At 35.9% G+C, this 10,684-nt stretch overlaps 1 protein-coding gene across 5 annotated transcripts in view; it reads right to left on the bottom strand.

The window, feature by feature from the left end:
• Positions 1-9,515: 9,515 nt before the first annotated feature.
• LOC136864640 (COP9 signalosome complex subunit 7a) overlaps positions 9,516-10,684 on the bottom strand; it is a 370,749-nt gene continuing 369,580 nt past the window's right edge. For all 5 annotated transcript variants that reach the window (XM_068226369.1, XM_067141898.2, XM_067141894.2 and 2 more), the window contains one exon: positions 9,516-10,140. In XM_068226369.1, coding sequence (XP_068082470.1) covers positions 9,979-10,140 — 162 coding nt within the window. In that variant the 3' untranslated portion in view covers positions 9,516-9,978. The remainder of the gene's footprint in view (positions 10,141-10,684) is intronic.

Here is a 10,684-nt window from a genome sequence, read left to right as displayed (position 1 = left end):
CCTCTTTTTACAATCTCAGAAGTGTTTTCAGACAGAGTGATCAGTGCTGGTCTATTTCCCCTTATGCTCGAGATCTAATAGTATGTGATTTTTATTTGTGGGATAAACTGAAAAAAAAAAAAGTGTATTGAACAAATCCTCACACACTGGAGGAACTGAAAGAAAACACTACAAATGAAATAAGAAACATTACAGTGGCAGAACTCACTCGCATCAGCCAGAATGTTGTTACCAGATTCAATGCCTGTACAGCCCAGAAAGGACGATATTTCCAACATCTTTTATAAGATAGGATTTCAAGTAAGACTGTATTCATGCTTAAAGTAGAGCAGCCACGTGCAACCTTAGTTTGGCTGAGGCAACTGCCTTAGCACAGAGTACAAACACCGTGAGTTCGGTCTGAGTTTACATGAGAGACCCTGTATGTATGTATGTATATGCATGCATGCATGTATGTATGTAACTAACCTTGATTTAGAAGTAGTTTCCACCTTTCAATACTTGTGTTTGGTGGTGGAGATGGTGGTGGTGATGGTGGTGGTGGGGTTGCGTGTTTTATGGTGTCATTTTTAGCTGCATTTCTTCGTGAATATGTATTTGAAATTTCTTCTAGGAGTGTGTTTATGTAATCTGTGATCTCACTGATGTTGAAATTAAGGTTTTGTTTCTGATCTATTTGTATGTAAATTAATTCAAAGAAGTTCATTAGGTTTCCTTCTTTTATGGTATGTAAAATTATTTTTTTTGCTAGTTGTTTTACGTCGCACCGACACAGATAGGTCTTACGGCGACGATGGGACAGGAAAGGGCTAGGAGTGGGAAGGAAGCGGCCGTGGCCTTAATTAAGGTACAGCCCCAGCATTTGCCTTGTGTGAAAATGGGAAACCACGGAAAACCATTTTCAGGGCTGCCGACAGTGGGGTTCGAACCTACTATCTCCCGAATACTGGATACTGGCTGCACTTAAGCGACTGCAGCTATCGAGCTCGGTGTATGTAAAATTGTCAGCTGCTTGTTGTGAACACTCAGCTAGTAGACAGCACACAAACAACAAGGGCCAATGGAACCAGCAGGGAGGTTAGTACCTAAAATTGTTTAAATAATTCCAATATCATTTCAGCAAGGTGTCTCACTTAATACAACCACCTTTTCTCTTTTCTTTTTTTCAGACTGCACAATATAAGTATTATTGACAGATAATACAACACATTATATCTAAATTCAACAAAGATATAGAGGAGTTTCCCTGCCAATAAAAATTATACTGTTGGATTTAGAACACAAACAAACAGATACAAATCAAGTATTAGAAGCATCCAGTTAAGACTGAACATCTTATTATATGACATACCATGAACAAAAACACTTTACATTTGGAAGGAGAAGAAGCAGAAGTAAAAATAAACAACAAGCATATTATCACTGTTTAACAAATTTTTAAGGATTTTATAGTTGCTTTAATGCATTTTTTATTGTCTGTGTAATTTTATATATATTTTTTGTGTACTTTTAGCTGAAGATGTCTCTAAAAGGAGACGAAGCATGTCCTAGAATAGACTTATTTTTTGAGTGTTAGTTATATGTAGAAAGAGTCAAAATTCGTGACTTGCAAAATCGTATACTTAAAATAAATACAAAGTTTCAATGTTCCACCTTCTCAATACTAAAAATCATTTGATGTTTACAAAAACATTACAATGATATTAACAGGTACTAGTTTCGGTCCACTGTGGACCATCATCAGCCTAGCCAAAGTATAAAAGCAAGAGACATAGTCATAAAATAAAGTAATGTGGAGAAATGAGAGAGGATCTAGAAGGATGGGATGGCGGTGGAATGACATATAAAAGTAAAAACCGTATACACGAATTATGATAAAAGTAACAAAGATGCATTAACATTGACAAATAAAATCCTTGTGAGGTCACATAAAATCTCCCGATGAGAAAGTCTTTGGTTGACGGTTACTCCTGTGTTGCACAATTAAAGTTATCTCTGGTATATACGAAGTCGTATGTTTCTGGAAAGTTCTAGATGTGAGTTCCACATTAGCGTAGAGGGAAAATTGTCCATTGAGATCAGCATAAGATTAAAAGTTGACAGAGTTGGACATGTTCAATGGTGGAATGAAAAACTTGCTCTGTTAAACAGAAGTAGTCTCAATTCAATCGGAACCCAATGAACTTGGGGAAAAGAAGTTAGAATTAACGCGAGAAATCAACATGTCCAACTCTGTCAACTTTTAATCTTATGCTGGTCTCAACGGACAATTTTCCCTCTACGCTAATGTGGAACTCACATCCAGAACTTTCCAGAAACATACGACTTCGTATATACCAGATATAACTTTAATTGTGCAACACAGGAGTAACCGTCAACCAAAGACTTTCTCATAAGGAGATTTTATGTGACCTCACAAGGATTTTATTTGTCAATGTTAACGCATCTTTGTTACTTTTATCATAATTCGTGTATACGGTTTTCACTTTTGTATGTCATTCCACCACCATCCCATCCCTCTAGATCCTCTTCTCATTTCTCCACATTACTTTATTTTATGACTATGTCTCTTGCTTTTATACTTTGGCTAGGCTGATGATGGTCCACAGTGGACCGAAACTAGTACCTATTAATATCATTGTAATATTTTTGTAAACATCAAATGATTTTTAGTATTGAGAAGGTGGAACATTAAAACTTTGTATTTATTTTGAGTATAGTCTTAACTCAATACGGAACCTAACCATGAAGTTTATTACTTTGCAAAATCGCATAAAACCTAAAATGCAAACAAAAATAGTTTAAAACATGGTTCACATAAAAGAATATAATGTAATTATACATTTCAACTCGCAAAACACTCACGAAAAATTGCAAAAATACTATGACTCGCGAATTTAGCATATTTTCTGTCGGTATTCACGAAAAGATGCAATTTTTCAGCATTTAAAAAGACATTATCTAAATTTGGAAACTTTAGAAGTTCTGTTTGAAAAATGCACAAGGTTTGGAATGCCAGCACTAGATGGTGCGAGTTGAAATGGTTCGTTAACGGTTTGATAGGTGTCAGACACTATCGAAGAGGTCTGATATATGCCGTTTCTTGTGTAGCCGTGTTCTTGCTGTATTTTGGCTTGCATTGCTATTATCATTTTCGTTTTGTGCCTTCTGTGATCTGGAACTGTCTGTCATGCCTCCAAAAGTAAGACTGGAAGAACGATTGAAACAATTTTCACAAGATTGCATGACGAAGTCAGGAAATTTTATGTTGTATACTTACTGCAACAAGCGGGTAGCATGGGAGACATCAGATGGCGTGAAGAAGCATACTACTAGTGAAAACCACCATGCCACAGTGAACACGCATAAACAATGCATAATGTTTGAAAATGTGGAAAGAGCAAAGGCAGTTAAGGTATACTGTTTTAGGTTACGTTCTTTAATCTTTTCCAGCATTAAATAAAATATCAAAGATTATAGTTATTTAATTTATAACCAGTACATTGTGTTTGGTTGAGGTGCAACCTTAGCAAAAAGGTATCATTTCATTTTGAGTTAACAATAATCAGAGTGCATTTATAGCTAATTTACTTTATTTTGGGTATCTGATTTCCTGGAAGCAAAAGTGGACTTCATCACCTCCACCGTAGAAATTATGATTTCCTCAAATATTCCGCTCAAAAAAGTAGACCGTCCAGCATTTAAAGCATGAGTTAACCAAAACATGGTTAGTGGAGAAGACCTTCCTGGAAGCAGCATTCTAAGAAGAGAATATCTGCCCTCCCTTACAATGAAGAGGAAGAAAGCAACAAGAGTAGCTTTGAAGGACAAAAAGGTGCAATACTGTATGATGAAATGACTGACAAGTTAGGAAGAGCTGTTTTTGAAATACTTTTGTTCTCGGTCGAACCCTATAGCACGTAACAACAGTATGTAGCAGCAATAACCTATCTCGATGAAGGAATGGTCGAAGTTGTTGTGCTATTACAGAGGCCCTGCAGGGTATGGAAATGTCCTTTGAAAATGTTGTAGCTTCTATAAGTGGCTCTGCAATGTACATGATTTCAAGCTTTCAGAAAGAGCAGTGCAGTCCATGTTCAATGTTGGGCGCACAAACTAAATTTGTTTGTAGTTCTCAGAAACAGTCTTCCATCTTTAAATGAGATTGTGGTGACAGTAAAGGGAATTTTTCTTCATGCAAGAAAGAAGAGGTATTCTTTTTAGTACTTTCTGCAGTTGAAGGCTCCAAGGTAGGTCTAGTCCCTCTTCCTGTTCCAATTAGGTGGAACTCAGGTGGAATCAGTAGAATGGTTGGCAGACAACTGGAAAGTTCTCTTCAAATTCCTTCAATCAAACCAAGGGGAAGCTTTCAGTGCTATTTCTACGCACATCCATACCTTGAATGAAGATGAATGGAAAATCATTCATGCAGAGGCTCATTTTGTTAAATCACTGTCTTCTCTCCTCAAGCCAATGTTCACTGATTTTGAGACAAACTTTAAGCCAATCTCTGGGGAAGTTTACTCTAAGCTGAAAAACTTTAGGAAATGACTAGCAGTGGTTTCAGAGGGTACTTTCAGTGTTGTTATAAATCAGAACTTAAGTAAGCTGAAAAGCCGACACAAAGAGAGGGTTGTTATTAAAATGAAGAGTGCTGCAAGGCAAATGGAGGTTTAACTAGGTATATTAATGCAGGGAGATCCTGCTTGTAAGCTTCTTTTTCACTCAAGAATTGTTATCCTTTTTAACCAAGAATTTTGACTGTCTCTAGTTATACGTGAATATAAATAAACAAGTATTGAAAGGTGGAAACTACATCTAAATCAGAGTTGAATTAGAGTCAATACAGACCAATACAATGAACTGTAAAAACTATATGTATGTATGTATGTATGTATGTATGTATGTATGTACGTACGTACGTACACTGCCAGCCGAAAGTTTCCGGACAAGCATTGAACTCTATAATCTATCAGCTTCACTGTCCGTATTGATAGTTTGAGCACACAAGTATAAAGAATGAGAGTTTTCCACCTAATCAGTACTTTATTATGTAAAGTGTCTAAAATATTCCAATCACATTAAAACACAGTACCGGTTTCGACCTGTTAATTAGATCATCGTTAGCTGCTGATGAACCTGCTTATTCAATAATGATTGTACATTGTAAAACATTACTTAGTCTAAACATGAATGCCACATATTCCAATAAAATATAATGCTATAATGTTAAAATATAAAAGTCTAAAAAGGCTTTGACATCCTTGTGTCATGTGAATGCCACATGTTCCATTAAAATATTATGCTACAAAGTTAAAATCAGAGTACAGTCCTTAAAGTCTAAAGAGTTTCTGACATCCATGTGTCAAGTTTAAATATTTTGTGCTGTTATTCCAATGTTACATCTAACGGTTGTACAGGTAAATTCATAAGTGCATTGTTGGGCCGCAAATATGCGCGGAAGAACGTTATGTTCAGTAGTATATGGGGTTCTGTTCTTGCTTTGTAGGTACTTATGCTCATCCTCAGTCCGTTATTCTGCTGTTTTTACTAAGACTTTTTGTTGAGATATAAGTTGCTGTATATGAAGTATTGATATCAATAAATGTAAGTATGAGTGCTCTCCTCTTCATACTTGTGTTCCACTCGGGTACAGTCAAATGATCTATGAAAGAAGAAAAAGAAAAGTAGAAATTATATTAACTAATAGTGTGTGCCTATTGAATGTGTTGTGAACTATCATGTGTGTGTTACTTATGTGCGAACTTGATATATCAATGAGCATGGTCGGGAGCATGCTGCACACTGTTCCGTGTACGTCATGTGGCTGTTGTAGCATTAAGACGGAGGGGTAGTGGGGAGGGGGAAGCAGCTTGTGGAGGGGGTGGGGTGGATTGGGGTGTATCTTGTGGGGGTTTGTTTGTGTGTGTGGATTTTATATTTGCTGATTCTTTTTAGATATGTATCTTTTAGAATAGGAATGGCTGTGTTAACAAGAATGTTTGCTTTACCTGTGATTTCGTTTAGGTTGAAGTTAGGATTACCATACTGGTCCATACTGATGTAGAAATCTTCCTATGGGGTTCATATTTAAAATTTCCATAACATTCTCGATATTAGTGAATTTATGCTTATAATCCTCAACACGTTGCCTTTTTCTTCTTTCATAGATCACTTGACTTTACCCGAGTGGAACACAAGTATGAAGAGGGGAGCACTCACACTTACATTTATTGATATCAATACTTCATATCAGCAACTTATATCTTAACAAGAAGTCTTAGTAAAAACAAGCTTGTTTATCAGCTGAATAATGGACTGAGGATGAGCATAAGTACCTATAAAGCAAGAACAGAACCCCATATACTACTGAACATAACGTTCTTCCGCATATTTGCGGCCCAACAATGCACTTTTGAATTTATTTGTATAACCGTTGGATGTATGTAATGTTGGCATTACAGCACAAGATATTTGAACTTGGCACAAGGATGTCAGAAACTCTTTAGATTTTAAGAACTGTACCCTGATTTTAACTTTGTAGCATAATATTTTAATGGAACGTGTGGCATTCATGTGATACAAGGATGCCAAAGCCTTTTTAGACTTCAAGAACTGTACCCTGTTTTATATTTTAACATTATAGCATTATATTTTATTGGAATATGTGGCATTAATGTTTAGTCTAAGTAATGTTTTACAATGTACAATCGTTATTGAATAAGCAGGTTCATCAGCAGCTGACGATGACCTAATTAACAGGTCGAAACCGGTACTATGTTTTAACGTGATTGGAATATTTAGACACCTTATATAATAAAGTATTGATTAGGTGGAAAACTCTCATTCTTTATACTTGTAAGCATTGAAATGTTAAAGAATGGACTGAGATTAAAAGAAAACAACATACCTATTCAAGGAATTGACAAATATATATTATAAAATTAATATTTTACAATAAAACTACTTTTTTTACATTGCATCTGAGCAAGAAATAGACAATATGTACACATTTACTCTCATAGATGACCAGAACACATTAAACTCTCTTCTCATCAAAGAAACACTGCATTGCTGCAACTATTAACTTTTAACTATTTTTGGCATTCTCAGAACAGTTTTTCTAATAATGATGCAGGTATACTTTGCCAGGCATTCTGCAAGAGACCCACAGTTTTCTGATGAAGAAGGACACTCTTTTCGGACTTGCCGATCCAACGCCTCCCACAGCAGCTCAATTGGATTTAAGTCTGGGGATTGGCGGGGGGCCATTCCATCAAAAACAATTTCCTAGAGTTTTGTTTGTTTTGCAGATAATTCATGCAATAGCAAGACGTGTGTCTGGGGTCATTGTCTTGTTGGAGGACAAACCCACGTTGCTGTCCAGACAGAAGAGCATAATGAGATAGGATGGAATGGTAGCCATTTTTGTCCAGTGTTCCATGAATTCGGTGCAGTCTACCAACTCCACTGATTGTGAAACAACCCCAAACCATCATAGAGCCCTTTAGTGTTTCACTGTAGGTGTTATACAGTAGGATGCATTTTTTTCCGATGCTAAACTCTGAACATAAACTCACTGCCGTTCCCCAAAATCCTTCGAAACCATTAATATATTCTGTCATTAAACAATCATTCAACATATTCGTGCAGATACATATGTTTCGTCCGGAAACTTTTGGCCAGCCTTGTATGTAAGTACATTATGCAAATATTTTAAAGAAAAGTCTCTGAAGACTGGAATAAAATAAAACCACCCAAATTTCCATATCATGATGCATCTTTATTGATTCTAAATGACACAGAGGTTGTATTGGATAAAATCAAGAATACAACAATCAACAAATGTCACAGCTTGAGAGACTCGCACAAAGGATTTGTGTTAAAGTAGATCATCACCATGGATGATGAACTAAATACTTTTACAGTACTATGATTTAGGCAACAATGGTAAAACTGTGCAAGCTCTTACACTTGACAAATGGACAAAGAGAATGATAACCAAGGTGCTTTGATTAACTATGTTGGCATTTAGGAAACCGTAAGCAATATCTGTTCCTAATCTAGCTACTTTATTACATTACAAATAAAAAATCAGCAAGAGTGAGTGAATGCAGTGTATGATTAAGGTATCATACAGAAGTAAGTAAAACAATCCCAACGTTGGGTACATCACTTAGGAAGGAAGAATAATCAAGTTGTCTTTGTAGCGACACATCCATGTGGCTCAAATCATATGACCGCCAGGCTTGTGTTTAAAGATGCTGCACGGAGGACAACACTAGGTATTACAATCTTGGGTACTACTGGGAATAATATGTAAAACCCTAACTGACAATTACTGAGGATACTATGACTGCTGATAAACAAAGAACCAATAGTGTACAGACGTCTCATCTTAAAAACCAATGATTAGGCCCCAGTATGGCAATAGGCTCACCAGTTGGAACACCAAGATACTGGCTAGTACATCAGTATCGATACTCTCAATTGGTGAAAATCAAATAACAGGTTCCTCATGCGAGTTTAATTTTTGATTTGCCAAACTGTACGTTCATATGGTAATGGCATTAGCGGTAACCTAAATGATAGCTAAATTTTAAAAAGGTATTCTTATTACAGTAAAATTTATTCAAATGTATACATCTAAAGGATAACTCCAAAACATTGCAAATTTATGATGCAAGGTCTGCCTTAGTCCCAATAATCGTATGTGGGACGTGATAAGATGACAAATGAGAAATTCTTCTTGGTTTGTTCATTAAATTCGACAATTCTCAGTAACAATTTAACATTTATGGAAATGATATTTTAAAAGCATCAATTCAGGATCATGCTAATTTGACATTGCAATTAATTTAGAAACATACTGAAGCCCATGGTGTCCATATCATCATGTTATGGTAAAAACTAAGGGGAACCTGACCTAAGTTATTTCTGTATACGTGAGCAATTCTCTTCCTGAATGTTGAATTTTTTTTTGGTGAGGTATAAGTGTTTCTTTTGGTATGGGACTAAAAAAAAAAAAAAAAGTTGGTTAATTTCACTGACCTGTCTCAGTCCCATCCTTGGATTTAACAATATCAAAGTAACTGAGGTATGAGCAATGGAAGTAATGTAATCCTTAATGCAGGCAGTCCCTGTTATGAATGATGTGAAAGAGAAGCTCATAGGGTTGGTGGGCAACTTCTAACCCAGCGAGGAAAGCAACAGGAAACTACCACATTTCCCTAGTATGCATCCTGAGTGATGCCTAAGGCTTTTTGTGACAGGTGATGATGGAACTCTTGAGGATCCAATCAGCCTCCGGGCTGAAGACACATGTTGAATTTAAGTCGTACCAATGCTCCCTGGAGTAGCAATTGTACAACTGTTCCCCCTTTCCCATGTAATGTTTAATAATAAATATGTTCCACCAATTCTTACACTATAAGACTAGACTGGTGAACAATAGTTAACAGGTAAATAAACAAAAAACAAAAATGTTCTACAAGCAATGGTAAGGAAACCAATGGTGAGGAACATAAAGGCATATTTTTATTAATTTATTTTTAATGTATTTTTGTATTGACAAAAATGGTATAATGGAAATAGACTTTACTGATTGCAAAAGATAACTTATGGCAAACAGTATGTTTGGATACAATACATTAAGGGCTTATTTAGGATTATCTTACAAAGTCTTGACAGATTCTTCAGTATATCATTTTGAACCCCTTAAAAATAATCACAATTACAGTATTATCATCTTTGGAGGCCCCAATAATTATTGCAATAAGGATCAACAGTACATTTTTCCATTAGATAATCTCTATTTCAAAAAAAAAGTTACCCTACAAACAATATACACAAAATGAAGTGTATATTTTCCTGTGTGTGGAAAAGTCTGATTTTTATTAAATTCTTTTTAAGCAACGAGCCCACAAGGACCAATTTCTGGGTTATGTTGCTCATGATGAAACTTGGTTCATTCAAATATTATGATTTTTGCCAAAATTTTCCGCTACCGCGAAGTCCTTTGGACTTCATAGGTTTTTTACCCTTGTCTCCACCTTGTGCTAGGGCTTCACGCGAGTCTGTTGCCATAGCTTCTTCTGTATCCTGCGACTGGGTTTTAAGAGTCTTCTTTATATTGGATACCTATAGGAAAACAGAAACCATCAAAACACTTCATTAATTTCAGTATCTACTTTGTTATTTTCTGACCCTATTTCTGAGTTTGTAGCAAATATGAAAAATGTCTATTTCAGCTGAACTGTGCCATGCTTCAATTTGTGATACAAATTAGGACAAGGCATTGAAATGTTTGACACCAAGGAAACATGAAATAAAGGCAGAATACTGGTAACAGAACCAAGCTGTAAAGGAAGACGAGACAGGAAAAGTGATTTATCTGGCTAAAGGATGGGGGACGCATACATTGCCAACTATATCTTCATCATTCCTTCTCATCATTTATCAGTTCCCCAGTTTGACCATATTGTCTGTATTCAGTAATATTTAATACATATTATCAAATATGTGTTCTTTCAATTTATATTTCCTATTCACTTTCCTGTTCGAGCTTCTCATTGTGTTCCACTATTTATCTCTACCGTACTCTACCTGAATTTTTTCAGTCTGCCTCATGCCTTTCATTTCGGTACTTACGCTTAGTTTTTTATCTGCCCTCAGATCACATTCT

This window comes from Anabrus simplex, chromosome 2 (genome assembly GCF_040414725.1).
Source record: "Anabrus simplex isolate iqAnaSimp1 chromosome 2, ASM4041472v1, whole genome shotgun sequence".
Taxonomy (NCBI): domain Eukaryota; kingdom Metazoa; phylum Arthropoda; class Insecta; order Orthoptera; family Tettigoniidae; genus Anabrus; species Anabrus simplex.
The sequence above is the reverse complement of the archived record's forward strand: the minus strand, read 5'-3'. Positions and strand labels throughout refer to the sequence as shown.